Source organism: Notolabrus celidotus, chromosome 16, assembly GCF_009762535.1.
Source record: "Notolabrus celidotus isolate fNotCel1 chromosome 16, fNotCel1.pri, whole genome shotgun sequence".
Classification (NCBI taxonomy): Eukaryota; Metazoa; Chordata; class Actinopteri; order Labriformes; family Labridae; genus Notolabrus; species Notolabrus celidotus.
This window is the reverse complement of record NC_048287.1, coordinates 24,531,841-24,551,052: the sequence shown is the minus strand read 5'-3', so window position 1 is coordinate 24,551,052 and position 19,212 is coordinate 24,531,841. Positions and strand designations below refer to the sequence as shown.

The 19,212-nt window shown below is 38.7% G+C and overlaps 1 protein-coding gene across 1 annotated transcript in view; it reads left to right on the top strand.

Annotated features, from left to right (window-relative positions):
* Positions 1-19,212, top strand: part of LOC117828239 (ephrin type-A receptor 7-like) — a 203,196-nt gene that overhangs the window by 138,351 nt on the left and 45,633 nt on the right. The window contains exon 6 of the mRNA XM_034705270.1: positions 17,845-17,969. Within this exon, the coding sequence (XP_034561161.1) occupies positions 17,845-17,969 (125 nt within the window). The remainder of the gene's footprint in view (positions 1-17,844; positions 17,970-19,212) is intronic.

Below are 19,212 nucleotides of genomic sequence, written 5' to 3'. Positions count from 1 at the left end.
TTAATTGAATTTTACAGAAGCATGTTCTTAAACTTCCATGTGCACACTGGAGGAGTGCATTTCTCCCAGAGAGATTTGGGTTTTATCAGGACTTTCCAGGCCACCAAGGGGAAGGGGAGTGGGGGGAAAGGGGTAGAGGGACTCTGCATGGTGTGTCAAGGATAGAAGGATGGATAAAAGGAAAGGAATAGAGAAAGAGGGGATAGAAGCATGAGTGGAGTTGCGTGAGGGGATGGGGCATGAGCTGGGTAAATGGGGGATCAGTTTTGCCCTTGGCTCATGGGGCCCCTTATCCAGCTGTGGATTAGAGATGCATATATATATGTGTGCGTGTATGTGTGTGTGTGTGTGCGTGCCTGTTTTCATGGATGCACTTAACCATGCTGGCATGCTATACGCGCATCCCTGCATCGCTTCATGCTTGATTTGTGCATGTGCAAGAAAGGTTAATGACATCTTGCCTCAGCATGGTTCTATGTATGTATGTTTAGTGCGTGTGTGTGTAAATAAAATACACTTGGGTTGAATGTCTTCCCCCCTCCTGTGGTACATCCAAAGTGCTTTGGCTGAGGCGTAAAAGAGGAGAGGGATGCAGGGAGGATGTAGAAAAAAGGGTGAGGTGGAGGTAGAGGTGCGGGTCAGGGAGGAGGAAGGATTGGCATTTCAATATCCTGAGAGGATTACTGGCCGGGCTTTAGATGGTCGGTCCCCATGGAGTTACACGGGCCAGAGAGATGGATGCATAAAAGGAGGAAAAGAAGAAGGGGGTGAATATTGAAGTGGAGGGATGGGGTGGGAGGTGAGCAGTGTAGCATTGTGAGCAGAATGTGTTCTGGGTGCAGGGTGAGGGGGCCAAAAGATGAATACATCTCAAAAAATAAATGTTTGTATACAGTAGAAACTTTTCAATGTGCTGTTTTGAAGAAGTGACTGCTTGAGGAGTACATTTGTGTTTGTGGGTGGATAAAAGTCAGGAGAAGAGGTCTAGAGATGAATAGAAGAGGAACTTAAAGAGTCAAAGACGAGAAAGTGAGACGAGAAGCAGAGGATGTATAGTGTGAGAATACAGGAGGATAAAAACAGTGAAGTGGAGGGAAGCAGATTGTACAGCCGTCTGCTGCCTTCAGTGATTAAAGATGAAGGAAACAGAATGCAGCAGAATCCTGGCATCAATGTTGGAAAAAAGTTCTCATATTGTTTACTGAAGTGAAAGTGCCACAAGCACAATGGAAAAACCCTCCATTGGTACTCAACTCAGGAAAAATTGCTGCATTAAAGAATAAAATTACCAAACCAAATTTAAAGTACCCATCATGTGGGAACTTTGCAAAAGCTTGAAAATGACAATACTATCATATTGAATTACTGTTGAAGGTAAGAAGATAAGGGCACACACAGAAACTGCTGTTTGTCCTCAGCTGTCGAGAATAACTTCACAAGATGATCCACGTTTCTCATTTTAGGAAAAACAGCTGATATCCTCCTATGTTGTTTTTACATGTATAAAAAATAGCCTATAAGTACAATTACTGTCTTATAAAATTAAAACTTTATTCGCATAAGATACCAACGTTACTCCTGTAGATTTGTAAAAAGGAATCTGGCTAATGTACAGTTTAAGTTTTGTCCAAATCTTCTCATAAATGTGCGACTTTTATCTCGGAAATCTACGACTTTTTGTTTTTTAATTAAATTTTTTCCTCATAGTTTTAAATTTAACCTCATTATGTTTTATTTTCCATCACGCATTCACTCTAATTATTTTATGACTCAACTCTTGTAAATTTACGACTTTATTTTCTGATTATCACAACTTTATTCTTGAAATTGCATATTCCCCCCTTTATGTGTCCATTATGCTCAGTCATAGAATAGAATAATGAAAATTGATGAAATAAAAAACAAGAGGCAATAAATAAAAAGATATCTGAGAAAGAAAAACATATTAGAAAATATGTATATTTGCAGAAATATATACATTTAAGCACAAATATACACATTTAAGGCAGAACCATAAATTCCACTTAGATACAATTTAAAATAAGATGAGATAAGATAAACTTTTTGAAAAAATGTTTGTTACAGCAGTTTTCAGCAAGGGACAGTGGCATAAAAATAGAATAATTAAAGATTAAAAATAAGAATAATATAAAATAAAATGAAAAAATGTATCACATACATATACACTATGGTCACTTTCTTTATGTGCATAGTTAAGTTATTGCACAGGAAAAACTTAACCTGGTTTCGAAAAACACACGGTATGTACCATTATGATATGAAGTGAATGATGCAGTGAGCATAGCCCAAGAAAAAACAATAGTTACAGAGTTATTGCACAGCAATGATAAGAGACGTTTCTGCACAACTACTTAAGAATTAGTTAGAATGTAGTGCTTGTGTTTCAATTTAAGGTAAAACAACATCATTATCAAAAGAAAAAATTGCGGTACATTCATGTATTTGAGCATGAGAAACACTCTCTGCACATGGAGGTGCAACATAATGGGGTTTGTTTAAAGCCCATGTGCTTTCCAGATGCTTGAACTAGACACTGCTTTTGTGAGTCAAAAGATCTGCATTTGTTCACCCAGCCATAAAAGTGATCCTCTCCCTCCTCACTCCTAAGGATAACTACCTATACATTTTAACAAACAAGATTAATAAACAAAGACTTCAGGGGGAATACATGCCAAAATAAAACACAAAACATCTCTTAAATAACCAAACCTGTTGTACCTTTTTAAAGATAAATGAAAGACATGACTGCCTATCTGAAGATCAGGAGAAAAGGCTACTCTACCCTTCCACTATTCTAGGACTGCTTTTAGTTTAACACAGAGAAATATATCCACTATTTATAATATTTATAAGACTACAAAACTGTCCGTCACCACAAAGTCTCTAACACTCCAACGAATGCTAAAATTGAAGGAAGAAGAGCCAAGAGTGCTTCTGTCCAATCAGGGGCAGACCCCTGCAGCACGGTGAAGAGGAGGAAGGAGGAGCACGTACAAAAGAAAACAGCACCACACCAGGCAGAGAGGCAAAATAATATTGAATTCATAATCAGATACAGAACTCATAATATGACCAACAGTTATAACACATTACATTTCATAAGAATGCATCTTCTGAAGTAAATTCTAACAGTCAACAATTAAGAGCAGGAAATTAGATAATAATAAGAAAATGTAAGTTTGCGATGGAGTTGGAGTCTCTTATTTTTCTAAGAGCTCCAGTTTCTGAGTACACACTTCAGTCTGACTCTTTGAATATTTATGAGTTGAGCCTGGATTCATTTGCTATCACACTTCCACTGCATCCCGCCATAAAAACTGTCAGGTCACGTTTCTTTTTTTTCTCTTTCTCCTCCTCCTTTGCTTCTTTTTGTCATTCACTTTCCAATCGCCTTTTTTTTTTTCTCTCTCCACTGTCACACCACTCCACCTCCTCTCCACTCCCTTCCCTCAGCATGGAGGCGTTTGGATCCTCTTTTTTTGCCTCCTTAATTAGAAGTGATGGGAAGGTGAGGCTTCAGCAGGCACCAAATGAATAGAGTCATCAAGCTACTTTTCAGGACTATAGCCCAGCCACTTAAGACGCTCTTTCACCCTGTGATGGGAATTTTAATTGCCTACCTCTTGGCTTATAATTGGAGTCTATGAAGAGGCACTCTGAGGGCCTTATTCCAGTGTGTGCGCTCTGTATGTGGATTTTTTTTTACCGGCTGTTTCTTGTTGTTCAGGGAATTGTGGTGTTCAATTATAGGAACAAAAACAAAGCTTGGAGGAAAAATGTTATCCCACATAATCAGAGTATTATACAAAGCTTGAGAGTTGGCTTTGATGCACACTTTTTGCTGAAAATACTCCCAGGAGGGGAGAGAAACAGGTGAAAACACAAACTCTTATCGTCACAAAGAGGCAAGGAAGTAAAGTTCAAACTTCAAAATCATTCCTCCTTCTCATTCCCCCGTCTGATACCTTGTGAGGTCTTTACAGTTCCTCTGTTTGTGTTTGTGCGTGCGTGCCATCTTTTTTTTTTTTGTGGGTTATGTTGCTCGAGGGGAGCGGAGGCTGGTGGTGTCCTGCTGAGAGTGAAAGTTGTGCAGGGATGCGGCTGTCTCTCTGAATGACAGCGTACTCTGATACAGCGGTGGGTGGCTGACAGACATTTCAGCTCATCAGACCAACAGCGTCAGACATGTACTCACCTCTTTGTGGTTCCGTATGCCCTTTACATTGTTTTAAAACATACAGTTTGCTTAAAAAATAAAATGTATTTTTCATGCAGTGCTGTGGAGATTTATCCCTATGTTCAAAATCTTAATATTCAATTTTCAATCACCTCAGATTGTATTTCCCATCTTGTGTCTTTACTAATCTTTGCCACATCTTCCCAGGTGCATTGAAGAACAGTAAATACATCTATTCAGATGCATCATATTAAATATAATCATAAATATTGATACATAATGTGTGTTGTTCCATGTGATGCATCGTTTTAACTCTTCTCTTTTGGAGTCGAAATATTGCAAAGCAAAAATTGGGAGTTTTTATAAATGAAGATTTGACATAAAAATGTTGTTCAAAAGTACTGAACTGTACATACAAGAGTTCCCATTTGTTCCATTTGTCAAACTAAAACAGTAAAATCTTATTTAGATAGTACTGCATTGGGAAAATAGTAAGCAGGTGGTTATTTGAACTAGAACCCAGACAAGGTGAGTAGGACCTCAACACAAAGCAAAGGGGTCTTGTCTTACCTGTTCACTATATATTTTCAAGCTTATTACCTGGCTACCAGCAAAAGACAAAAACAAGTTGACACAAAATGTTGATTTAAAGATGATTTATTTATAGAGCTGTTTAAACATAGTTCCTCTAATTCCATAGTCAGCAACACTTCCACTTCTTATCAAGCTGCTTTCTGGACAAATTAACATTAAACATTAACATTTCAGTTAAGATATCAGCTCATTTATTTGTTTTAACTCACATTTCCACTGAAGGTAAGGTCCTCTGTCCACACTCAGCTCACAGGGCTTTGCAGTTGACACATTTCAAACATACTTGAGGCAATCGTCACAATTTTAAAATTTTTAACACCGTTTCTTTTATCACTACTGCTTATGGTTTAAGTTGCTCATAGTGATCAGCAGCTTAGAGATGCTCTCACCAGTTCTGCTGCCATTGCCTTGATTGCATGACAGGGTGTTGCTTCACTTTTCCCTATCAGAGATGGTTGGGGCCAGTAACTCCTCAGGCTGTGCTCACATCTGGGGCAGAGGTGAAACTGAGGATTTTTCTGTCAAAGGTCTTTTCACCATTGGCTCGTTTTACATATGTTTTCTTTTGAAGGACAGATAATCACTTGAAATCTAAAAAAGAGCATGACATGTGAAGGAATACAGAGGTCATACAGTAAAAACATAATGATGAAGGAAAGGACTGTCTGCTTTATTTTCGGTGGGATTTTTTTTTAAGTAGTTATAAGTTATAAGTGAAGTCTTCCCCAAGACCAATCACCTCCTTTCTCAACATATGAGACCTCCATTTTACTTGACTAAGTTTGCACTGAGTTAGTTTTGAAGAATAGAGATGTGAACATGCCTCCATGCATTTCCTCTCCTTGCAGGTCTGTAAGTGCAGAAAGCGCTTTCTACACCTTCTTAGCCAATGTCCTGCAGCAGCCTTGGTTGGGCACTCTGCTTTGTGTGTTTATGCATGTGTGTGTGTCCTGTGTTTGTATTTGTTTGAGGCTCCGGGCGGACGCTGTCTGACTTGATGGACGTGTCGTGATCAGACAATGTCTCTGCCTTGAGGCTGAAGCACACTGGGCCTGAAGAGTGTTCAGAATCAGTCAGTGTGCAGCTGTCAGAACAGTTTAAGTAAGTCGGCCTGAAGTCCCTCTCCCTTGGTGGTAGTGTGGGTTGCCAGATTTGCCAGATTTGTAAGCACCGTACAGCTTTAACCAAGAGGTAATGGGTAGTTTTTTGACAAACAGCAGGTTTCTTTTCCTTTAAATCACCTCTAATCTCACTGCAGAAAAGCCCTCAAATGCCAATTTATGATTTATTTTTGAATGCAAGCATTTGCATGAATGCTTCACCATCTTATTTTAAGCTTAATTTGAGGACCTGGTGTTTTTTCACAGCTGGATTATGTTGATCAGGACCATTTTGAATATATCATACAGAGAGAGCTCCTTTGTCCCACTTGCCTGTTCACTCACTGTTCTGTTCTTTCTCTCGCCCACCCACCTGCTGACTGACACATTTAATCAGTCCATCACTGAGACTTTCCTCTCTTTATTACACACACACACTTACTCACACACATGCTCACACACCTTAGTGGATCAAGTCACTGCAGCATATAATCTTGCTGTTTAGATAGAAATGAGCCCTGTCCAGGTGTCTTTCCTGCAACACTTCCATCTCTCACAAAGAAAGATGTTAAAATTTGATAAGTTATTTTTTATATCCTTTGAAAAATATGATGTCAGGCAGGAATTAAAGCTTCGTTTTTTCAGAATGATCCATTCTTCTGATTTGGTTACTCCATACAGTGCAGAATAATTTATCAAATGTATGTATGTGTATTTGGGCTGAGGCAGCAAGGTGGCTGGATGCTGATAGGGCAAAATACACTGCCTTGAAAACAGGTAGAGGTTGCCAGATATAGCTCCACCGCAGGGATTGGCCAGATTAAGACAGCATGACTCTTGTATACTATATCATCACATGAGTATGCAGTGACATGCGTTCACATGTAAACTCCTGGGAACATGAATAAAAGTTACCATTTGGACCAAGAAAGTTTGAAGTTGTATAAATGTTGTCCCATTTTATACTTACTCTTTAAAGTGAATAATCAATCTAAAGAAGCTTATGAATGCAGATTAACTTCAGTCGGCCTCTTTAGAATTAGAGTTACCTCAGCTCTCATTTCAGTGTGAAATAAAAAGAACATAAACAGAGGTCTTCTTTGCAGAAATCATATAAAAGCTGAGCTGGATTTCATTAATAGGATCAATGAGAGATGGAGAATTTTATCTGTGTTTAATTACCTACATCATTATGTTCCATCATGCTTATAAATGTGTTAAATTTGTTTTTTAATCTGCAACCTGCAAACAAGGTTGCTTTAGATTAATAAGGATTTCAGACATTCACTATATATTAATATGGAAAACACCACTTCCGCCGATTGTGAGATGGGAAGTCAAAATATACTGCTTCAATGGGCGCTGACTTATTGAGCTGATGGAGACACGGGACTACGATCACACCTTTACCTTGGTGATAAAACGTCAAAGATCTCTCAGTTTTAAAGTCCAGCAGACCAGATTATGCTACCAGGAGCCTGAATTTGTAAACAAAGCTGGCAATCATCATATTTTTAACATCAAATAACTTTTTAAAACTATACTTTTTGAAACCATAAACACTTGGACAAAACACAGCATGATAAGGACTAACTGCTTTGACAGGAATCATGGTGAAGAAAAATGCATTGGCTGTGTACTTAAATGTCATAGTTTGACTCATGTTCCATCTATTTTAATGGAGGAGGCAGGCTTTAAGGAACTATAGTGCAGCCAGTCACCAGGAGGAGCTCTAAAAGTACTGCTTCACTCAGGATAGCTGTGCTTCTGTCCATTGATTTATTCAGTATATGATTTCAAAATCATTCATAACTGTGTGATTTTATTTTGATAGTATGACGTTACATGTGATTTCCTTTTATAATGATGGAGCAGTATAAATATTAAGCATTTATTTTATTTTGACAGCATTATCATTCATACGTTCTGCATTGCTCTCCTTTTCATATCAACTTCACTAATATTACACTCACTGAAATCACATCATTAGCTGTTTTCTGTTAGCATATGGCTAATTTGAGCTTTTTGCAATGGTAACAGTAACATCATATGATTTAGCAAGTAGCCAGCTTCATGTTGGCTCATTGTGATCAACTTGTGGAAACTACTTCCTCCAGGCACTTGATTCTTTAGGGTCTAATATAGAGTCCTTGTAATGTACTGAACCTTTTACAGTTCCTAGTCTCTGCAGTGGAAACACAGCTTTAATTGAAAATTTTCAGCAGAGGATTCTTACTTCAGATCTATCAACAGCCAAATCCAATTGTTAAACTTGATTGAATTCATTATTATTCTGAGGTTAAAATGAGTGCATATGTTTGACAATACTTCACCACAGAGCTACCTGTCTGCTGGAACTGATGGTTTCATTTAAGAAGTGCACACGCAAATGCAAGCCCCACAGGGACTTCAGAACCCCCGAGAGAAATACTTGTGGCGGCAGGTGTATTCAAAGCCCTGGGGACACTAGCACCAAAAGAGACATAATGTTCCCACTCCCCTGCTGTAAGTCACATAAATCGTAACACCATCCATTTAACCCCCAGGTAGAAGCCTGTGGAGCTGTGCCCACCAGGAACTCAATCTTCTTCCCCATTAACCCTTTGAACACGAACAAGCCTGACACATACGGCTCTCTCGCTCATCCCTGCCCACGACTCGTGGCTTTTTCGTCTCTTCATTACGATCACTTCCACTCTTTAATATGCAAAGACACAAGGGACTGTGTGTACTTGCACATGTGGTGGAGAGGGTGAGAAGAAGAACAATGAAACCCCCTCCTGATAAGATGGATGTCATCTCAGCGGAGGCACAAACAGGCCCGCAGGGAACAACGGATTCCCCTGAGAACAGAGCGGAGATGGAGATAAAGAGACAAGGGGAGATAGCGAGGAGGGGCCGGTAGGAGTGAGGAAGGAAAAAAGGTTTAAAAAAGTAAGAATGAGTCCAAAATGTTCAGCCGTGCTCATGTCGTGGCCTCTGGGGAGAGCAGTTCCTCTGCCTGTCTCTTTCGATAACGACATAGAGATGCCAGTTGTACCTGAGCTGTCTTATGTGTGCTCATGGATGCAAGAGCCTACAGCAATGGCTGCCATTTTGGGCCAATGTTTTTTCATAGACCTATCTGCCATGGAGACCTGAGCATGCTGCTGCCATGTAACCCACAGTGTGTGCATGATTGGGCACCAAGAAGAAAGTTTGATCTGGAACTCTAAAGGACCTTTGGAATTGGGACGACACATGCTTTTCAATTCAGCTTTTTGTTTTTCAAGTTATGACCTCCCATGTTCCTTTTTATATGAATGATTATGCACACAAGTATACAATATTTATAAACTGTACAACCAGAGCTGGAGAGTTGCAATTTATGAACCATACCATAAAAACTGAGGTAGCAGTTATAATGTATTGATGTAGAATAAAATGGACATGTTATATCATCAAATTTTACTAAATTAAAAAAATAAAATTATTTTTCTAAAATAATTCAACCATAATCTAAATTTCAGAAGGGTTAAGACAATATTAGTGTATCTAAAATAATTTGATAAATCATGGAATATTTTCTTGAATTTCTCTTAGTAGGTGAATCTGTGTTTATCTGGATCTTCAGAACATGATAACACAAGTAGACGCACAGTTTTAATTATTTATCTGTAATTACCGAAGTTTAGGATATTCATAATTTTTTAACATTTAGATTTTTACTTTTGCTTAATGTCTTCTTTCTATCTTTTTTCTTGATCCCTTAAATGTAATACATTTTATATTCAAATGCTTATTTTCGTTTATCTACATATTTCTTTGTGTTTTTTTTATGTTATTATTGTTTTGTTTTTAACTCAGTGAAGCACTTTGGAGTTCCTATTTCTAACCAGTTTTTTACAGAAATAAGCGATTTTACCCCACCCCCTCATGACCAGTTTGAAGGTAATTTTCTTAACCCCATTTTATACAACAAATGTCATCAATCACAGACGCTGTAAGAAAAAGAGTATTCTGCTGCAGAAAGAATCAAAGCTTAATTTCAGTTTTAAATAATTGTACAGAGGAATATTAAAAAAAAAGATCCCCTGTGAGCAATTGGAGAATCTCCATCTTCAAGGGTTAAAAAGCAAAGTTTTATCAGTACATGAGGATAAGCTTATTTTAGAACAGAAACTCTTCCTGCGTCATGAAGCTTCTCCGCAGTTTGACGTAGGAATAGTTTGTTGCTCCATGTAGATTAAAGAGAACCAGAAAGTTGAGCATCTGAATCTGGAGATTGCAAGTACTCAACTAGAGACGACAAGAGAGAGAATATTCATATTTTCTTTTATCCCCTCCAATATTTGAAACTCATTTGGGACAGATTTACAGTTTACAGCACTCTAAGCCAAAACTGAAAGTAGTTTTTTGGTTCCAACACTCTTGAATTTTTTTTAAATCTTTTTCAAGATATATGAAAAGAAACACGACTTGAACTGGGTGTACTGGAGCTGCCTATTTTGTTAGCAATGTCTCATGAGTGAAGAAGTGCAATAACACTTCAGATTCCTCTCAAACAGGACCTGATGAGTAGAGTCAGAATCTATCAAACTTAAAAGACATCCAGCTTGAGCTCGTACTTTCAGCCTATATATGGAAGTTTAATCACAGAGAGGAACAGCTGTGCGCTCCCTGTTTGCCATTTCATACCAAACTCCATCTATTACACGTCCTCATGCCTCACTTTCCCGCTCTCATCATTGTGTCCCTTTGAAGTCTTATAGACCATTATCTGTGTCAGTGATTGGTATGTGTACAGAGAAGCTTTCATATTGGATCTTATCAGAAGCCTTATATCTTTGTGACGAGTGCCTATCAGTGCTTCTGCTGTGTGATTTCTGCTCTATGATGAGGCTTTGAGAACGTCTGCTGTGTGCTTTAGCAGCAAAACTGAGAGGCTTATTGCCCACAAGGCCATCACCTCCTCTCCATTACTTGTGAAAACCATTGTGCAATTGTGTGTTTTGGAATTTGTGTACATGTGAGTGCGAAAGATGGCGGTGGGCTTTGTTTTCTTCCTCTCACATATAGCGCAAAACCCAACACGAACCACCATTTTCTGCCATGTGCTCTTGTGTGATGACTCTTGACTTGTATGCATCTTTGTTATTTTTTCATTTTTCCTTTAACAAAAGCTTTGGAAGCTGTTTAACCCACATTTTTTTTTGTCCAGTTTCTTCATCGATGGAGACATTCTCCAAATACAGCCATGCAGGCCGTCTCTGAACACAGCTTTTTTAAAACCTACATTTAAGTTTTTAGTCAGGCTGCAATCTCAACCGTGTCCTAACAGCATGTGAGCACGCAACTATGTCCCTTTGCACAGCATCGGGCGAGTCCCCTCAAGCTTACCAACACCATGTTTACTTAGGCAACCTGTCAAATTTGGTTAAAATGTGTTGGAGTCAGTGTGGTTGAATGAGCTAACACAAATAAAACGAGAGACCAGTGTTTGAGTCCCATTTGCTGTTAAACCAGAAGTAAACGTTGAGTTACTTATAAGATAAGATAAGATACTCCTTTATTCCTCCCACAACGGGAAATTCATGGAGTTACATCAGCAAACAAGAAGGTGTGCAGTACAAAAATGTATATAGATATATTATGGCTTGGCCATAATTCTCCTGTCAGCCACCACCTCCACAGGGTCCAGGACTGAGTTGGCCTTCTTCCCCAGTTAGTTCAGTCTTGCTCTCCTGTATCCTGTCCGCCCACAGCAGGTGAAATCCTTTCAATTCATTTCAATTTCATTTCAGTTCGTGTCCGGTGTTAGCTCTGTTAGCATGATGCTACTCTGCCAGTATTCCCTCTGGTGCTGGGTTAGCTCGTCCACCTTATGGTAGATAGATCTTACGTTCCACATAACGGTGGGTGGAAGGACAGGTCGATGTCGTCTTTTTTAGCTTGCACCTCAGGACCAGCACGTCATCCTTGCCTCCTTCTCCTCAGCTCGCAGGGAACATCGGGCCTAGCATCGTTTAGCATCGACATGCTACGGGCTACTAACAGCTGATCTCATATGTAAACAATGCGACCATGGTTACATGCAGGATCTCTGGACACACACAGGAACAAAAATAGTAAAAACACCACTGCAAATGTAGCCAGTTTGGTGTCATGGCCAAGTCATGACAGGCTCCAAATACAAAGATAACTAAACAGATATGAAAAAAAGTCGAAAAAAGAACAATGGAGAGAGAGCTGCTGCAACTAGCAGCCACTCGAGCGGCGCTAAGCATGTCAGATGAGCATGTACGAAATGATACTTTTGCCAAGCATGTAGCAAAAGATATACATTTACAATACCTGATAACATCAATCGCTTTTGTCCTGAAATTAACCAAGTTTCCTTTTATGCTTGTTCACACTGTTTAAAAAAAACAACCAATATCCTCATGTTTGTACGTAATACCGTTGCTTATACGCAGTCAAATATGTTGTTTTTGAAAATGATCATTTATGTTTTTCTTTTCTTTTGGCATTGTGGGAGGGTAACCAACCAAGTTGTCTAGGTTTAGACACATGGCTCAGTGGGATCAACTTTAAATTCGGTTTTATACGTTTTTGTTTCTACTTTAAAGTAAAGATATATTCTAGTGGCTTTAAAGGAAAGATACTGAAATAGTCCAGCCTTGTGACAGGTCACTTCCACTTGAATATACAGTGTTTGTATTGGATACTTCAGACTCTATCACAGATAATGTCCACATTTTAGAGTTGAGTAAGGACAGTTCCTGCAGTTCCTTGCTACTGCAATAAAAGCCCATTTCTTTCCAGCTGCAGAGGTGAAAATCCAGCTAAACCATTCTATCACCTTACATTTAGACCCCTCAGTTATTCTATGTGGTTTTGTATTGATAGAGACATTGTGCTCACCTGTGTTTTATGTGTCAGACTGAGCTGTGATGTGGTGTCTGGAGGCAGACACAGGTTTTATGCATAATTCAGCACACAAGGAAGGAAAGAATAGCAAGCAGTGGCCTGAGGAGTCGATGGTAGAGCAGGCTGACACTGTGTAAGACTGTTTCTCTTTCTGTTTGGATGGTAGGGACTTAAAAACATTGAGGGTGTGTTACTTATATTCTGAACCATCGCCATACTACCCAGCTTCTCTCTTTCTCAATTTGTTTAATGCTGTGGGAGTAATTACTTCACTTTCTAATGAGCTTGGCTGCTGTTTTATTTTCTCTATACTTCATAATGAATGCCTTCACAGAGTCATTTATCATTAAGAATAATTTATCTGTGTTTATTTACATTCCTTTATTCTGTTCATTAGCATTTTTATTCATTTAGTGCCTACAGCTACCCTGACCACACTTCTTATAATGTGAAATTTATCATTTATGTTGTGTTGTGTTAAATTATTCCTTGGAATGACTCAAAGCTTCAAAGTAAAGTGTTAATACTTTTTTAACCGCCACTTAATGTAGCTATTTATATTTCCCAGCCACTTCAAAGAATACGCTGACCTTTTCTTAAGTTCAGCAGACAGTGAACTAGATTTGATTTAAAACAAATCAAACATTAAAGTGCAACTTCAAAAATAACTTTTTTAGGTTATGTTTCATGCATCAAAGCAATAAATCGTAATCTCATTTTACTTTTGATGTAGATTTCCCTCTTAAATGCTTCAAATTAGAAGACAACCTGAATGGATGAATCTTTTTAGTTTACTTTCGATTACGCCCTCAGGGAGGAATTCTGAAATTCACATACTTTATGTTTAATTCTGATTTACCTTTCAATTGAGTATTCTTTGATAAACCAAATATGACATCTGAAAAAGATGGCATTGTCTTTTATTCAGGATTTAGTAATTAAATGTCAATAAGCTTCATAACAGTGGATGGCACCACTTATCTGTTGAGCGAGTGTAGCCCTCATGATTGAGGCCAGACGCCACTCACCGCTGTGACATCAGTGGGATGAAAAGTGAGGAAATACGTTGAACATATTTGCTCTAAAGTAGAACAAGTTAAGAAAAACAGGCAAAGTTATGATGCCTTTTTTAAAGGAACATTTTTATCAATGCAGAAGAGGCATTACTCAACTGACATGCTGCCAAGAAATATCATACCAGAGTGAGTAAGTTACTGATAAACAGATCAAATGTATGTCCATCACCAGACCAGATATCTATCATGAAGACTAGTTAATTAACATGTTATGGTATTGAAATACTGACATATTGCACAGCTTTTAACACTGCTGCTATCATCACCACTGCTCATGGTTTAAGTTTCTTTTTAGTGACCAGTGACCTAAAGTTGCTTGTTGCAAGGAATGTGTGTGTTTTAGTCAAGTCAAGTCAACTTTATTTATATAGCACATTTAAAAATAACTAGTGTTGGCTAAAGTGCTTTACAAGGTAAAAAGGCAATGAAGACAACAATAAACAACAACATAACAGGATATTAACGTCCTCCTCATGAGGAGAAGGCCAAAGAGAAGAGATGGGTCTTAAACAAAGATTTAAAACATTCAACAGTGGGGGGGGGCGATCGTAAATGGAGTGGTAAGCCATTCCAGAACTTGGGGGCCGCTGCTGCAAAGGCTCGGTCGCCCCGGGTTTTAAGCCGTGTTTTAGCCACATCCAGGAGCAGCTGGTTTGTTGACCTCAGTGCTTGAGCTGGATTATGAACATGAAGAAGATCAGCCAAGTAGGATGGTGCCAATCCATTTAGGGCCTAGTACGTTAAGACACTTTTAGCCACATTGTTTTGATGCGAATGGAAGCTAACGGTTTTATCTCACTGTACGGTATCAACAGACCAACCAGAAGCGAAATGTGCTGGATCTCTTTTCTATGGATTGATTTGATGTGATGTGTGATCAGTTTGCCTCGGATGTTGCTCGTGTTAGTGAAAGTTAATAACCATCGTCAAGGGGTTTTAACCAATCGAAATGAAGCATCTAACACAACCGGGTAATAAGTATTAGTACTAGTCAGGTATGGTAGCTATAGATGCAATGCTAATGATGTCATTGCCATGTGTTTTCTACTTGTCTTTCATATCAAGTTAGAATAAATGAGCCGGACAGAGGAATAAACCCGCGACAATAAACTGCAAAGACTGAATCATCAAACTGATGTCATAATTTTGAATAAAAGCTGTCATGTTGAATCGTTATGTACCGACCACATGTCCCTATTTTATTCTGAATTTGCTGATTGCATTTTATTGATTAAAGAAAAAACAGCCAGCCACATTCCTGCTGTAACAGAGCTGATAAACAACCAGACACACACACACACACACACACACACACACACACACACACACACACACACACACACACACACACACACTAACATACAAACATGCAGACTCATTATACTGTCTGGATTTTCTTCCCCCTCCATTCAGCTTGATTGGGCAGACATAAAATGATAGATTCAGCGCTCATCGAGACACACACACACACACACATACAAATAAAAACTGAAACACACCCACCTTTCCTCAGTGATGCCACAGGAGTCACCATGAATAATGGATAAATACCTGTATTTTCTGAGACATCAAAAAACAGACAGATGGAGATGGACAGCCAGGGAGATATACAGACAGATCGAGTGTGTCTTTGATCCGCTGCCTAAAATGACTGTAATATCCTGCTTCAGAGGCGCACTGAAGGAGCCATGCAGACACTTTGTTTGTGTGTGTGTGTATATATGTGTGTAGTATTTGCTGTGCTATCATAGTTTTTCTTATGTGCGAGTGACAGGAGGAACATATTCATTACCGTGGCTGTTTTCAGGGAGGAAAAAAGATGAATTGGTGAGTAAAGGTCAGGGATGATATAGAGGGGGAAAGAGAACAGGGAGCAGTCACCGGATTGATAGAAAAGACGAAAGAAAAGAAGACAAAAGACCATAGATTACAAAATAAAAACAGATATTGTCACCTTGAAGTCACTGGTTTGTGAACCTCCCTATTGGAAGCTTTGAGTATTGCAGTCACTGTCTACTTTTTTTTCCTTTCCATATTTGGATGACAGGATGGCTACGCATTGTGATATATCTTGGCAATCGCAGGTAGCCTCACTTCAAAACATACCCTGCTTTTTTAACATTTGAAAAAAAATAGGATCATTATACACCGAATTTACATAATAACATGGTAAAAAAGGTGCGAAACTAGCAAGACCATAATCTGGATTTGTGCAGAAAGACTTATTTTTCCAAAGAGTGGAGTCACCCCCCTGGTGGCCATTACAAAGAAAATGCTTTATTGTTGAGATCAACCAATTGTAAAAATCTGCGCTAATGCTGGTAGCATTTTTTATTGTCTGTTTTTCAAATTAACAATGAGATTTTACAGATTTAAATAGTTGCTAGTAGTCCCTCTTACACCCTCCATTTAAGTCCCTCTTAAAATGTCACTGGAACATGTCTGACAAACTGCAATGCAGACATCATCTTCCATGTTTGACCATAATAACAAATCAGAGTTTGTCCAACAGGTGACTTATTCTACTCAATAGAAAATCTGTTGTCTGAATCAGCAGTTAGGTTCACCAGCTTGCCAGTATTAAAATGTTGCAACACAACAGATAAATATTGCCTACTGGCAACAGTGCATGGCACATTATTTGCCGATACGCTGATGACTGCTGGACAAAACTGATGGTCAACAAGTACATCAGTGCATCCCTAGTTTATAGCACTTCTAAATTTGCTTCATTTTTTAAACCATAGGCTACCTCAACTTTAGACTTGTTTTAATGATACAACAATAGCTATCATTAATACAGCTTAAATGCATTAACAGCAAGTTTGACAGACATTATACCAATCTAAAACAAAACCATAGACTGTTGTGTGGAGTCTGCTGTAATGAGTAATGCAAAGGGCTCATAGAAAATCTGACTACTTTGAAAGTAAATTATTCAAAGTGAAAAAACAGTGTTAATTGTAACCCACAAAATAAGATGACTGAAATCAGCCCGTCCCCTCCTCAACTAATCCATACTCTAATGGCCTTAATAGCACAGCTCCTCCCAAAATAAAGGCCCTTTGACCCCCCTTACTGCACCCCATTATTTGTCTGCGTATGTTTGAGTGACAGCCCATTTCCCTACTTCATTATACACAACATAATTACAACTTAAGCAGGAGTGGGTGGTGCCGGCTGATTATCATACTATGTGCCGCCTGTCAGTTGTTGACTGAGAAACAAAGAACTGCTTTTTAATGTGATTGTTTGGCTTTAGTGGGAGCCTGTGCATCTTAATTTGGACGGCTTTGCACGGATAATTCATCTTCTGTTTCGTTCCCCGTTGTGATCAATGAGCGTTGATATACCCGTCAGGTTGGATTTCACTGCAGCTCTTCTAGATTGAGTCAGAAAAAGTTCTGAGGTCAGTTTTTAATTGAGAGACTGGAGGAGTGCAGATTAAGAGTGTCTTCATCTGTTAGCCCTGTGTCGATACGAACTTGTCAGTCAATCCATATCTGTATTGATCTATTGTCAGTCCCGATGTACCGACCGAGACACTGTTCAATGCCACGCACACACACACACACACACACACACACACACACACACACACTCACTCAGACAAAGAAACCTAAGTAGTGTTTGGCCATTCATGGAGTGCAATGAAGCTGTCTGCTTCAATAATTAATCCGTCCCCCCCCCCTCCTACCTGTCCTCTCCCTCTCTTTCTGTCCCTTCAGATTTGACAATACAGCAGGGTTTACAGTATATCATTTTCTACTGTCAGGTAAAATCCACCTCGTTGCAGACTTCCCAGTTCCCACCCTTGACTTCTGTCTGCACAGTCGAGCTTTGAGTGAAAACTGGAAATACAGACGAGGAAAGACTGTTTCTGATGTCCGTGGTCTCCTCAAGCTGTTGTATTTATATTGAATGAGGCTGGAATCCCTGAACTCATCTCTTCTTCTCTTCTTTTCAGCCCCCTCCCTTATCAGCGAGCTGCGAGCGGAGAAGATCGAGCAGAAAAGCATAACCTTGGTGTGGAGGCAGCCGTCCTACCCGAACAGCAGCCGCACGGAGTATGAGGTCAAATACTATGAGAAGGTAAATCCATATACATCATAATCTGTTCACATTGTTGTGTTTACTGGTATTTGGTTATAGACAACACCAATCAAGACTTATATATGTTACACAAATGCAACAAAATGGTGATATTGAAGCCTCCTGACCGCTTTAAAGATGTTATTTTAACCATCAGTAGACATTAAACAGTTCTGTTTTAAAACGAATCAAACATTAGAGTGTCTCTTCAAACACTCCTTCCTTTTAAGTTGTACTTCGACATCAAAGCAGATATCACCTTGTCAGATGTTGTAACTATTGCTGCAGTCAGGCAGAAAACTCATATATCCATTTACATGAATGATTGATTTTTTTTTTATCACATGTATCAATTTTTTTGGGATCACCTCTAATATCTATCAGTAGGCATTACGAATCTCCAGCCAATGAAAAACATTAGAAAGAGCTTGTGACTAAATTCCATTCAATGTTTTGTTATTTGAAAAACAGAGGTTTGTTTTTTTCCTGAAAAGCTGTGGTTTTGGAGATACAAGGTTCTAGCCTGACAACAGCGCTACATATTCAATGATAATGTCATTATTTTCATTATCTTTGGGGATTTTATTTATATGTATATATATTCAAAAATCTTACACACAGGACTCAGACTGATCTCATGTTAATCCACCATGAGCAGAGCACTTTGCAGCATTTAGCAAGTTACAGTGGCAAGGACAAACTTCCTTTAACAGGCAGAAACCTCCAGCAGAACTAGACTCATGTTAGACACACATCTATCCTTGACTGAGTTGGGGTTGGAAAGAGGGATAGAGGAGATGAAGATAGAGAGAGAGAAATGTGCTGCTGGCATCAAATTCTAAAGAGTCAAGAAATTTTCCAAAAACAATTTAATTTCGACATTTCGACATTTTTGTGCAACTTTGAGTCAAATATGAGTTTTCATTGTTTGCTTAACACTGCAATCTGTTTCTGTTTACTTTCTAGACAGCTTACCAACTATTTTTTGGAAATAGGGATGAATTATTGTTTCATATTTCTGAAAAAAAAGAAGGCATAACAGCCAATATGTAATCATTAAATTAGTTTTAGACTATTAAATATAGCATTAGCCTCCTATGACATATCTCCAGTATTACACAAGTTGAATTTGGTATCAGTACAATCCCAAAGTCTCCTATGGTGGTATTTTCACAGCTCTTTCCACAGGACTTCATTATTTTCTCTGACTGAGATATTGTTCAAACATCAGATACTTGAGTGT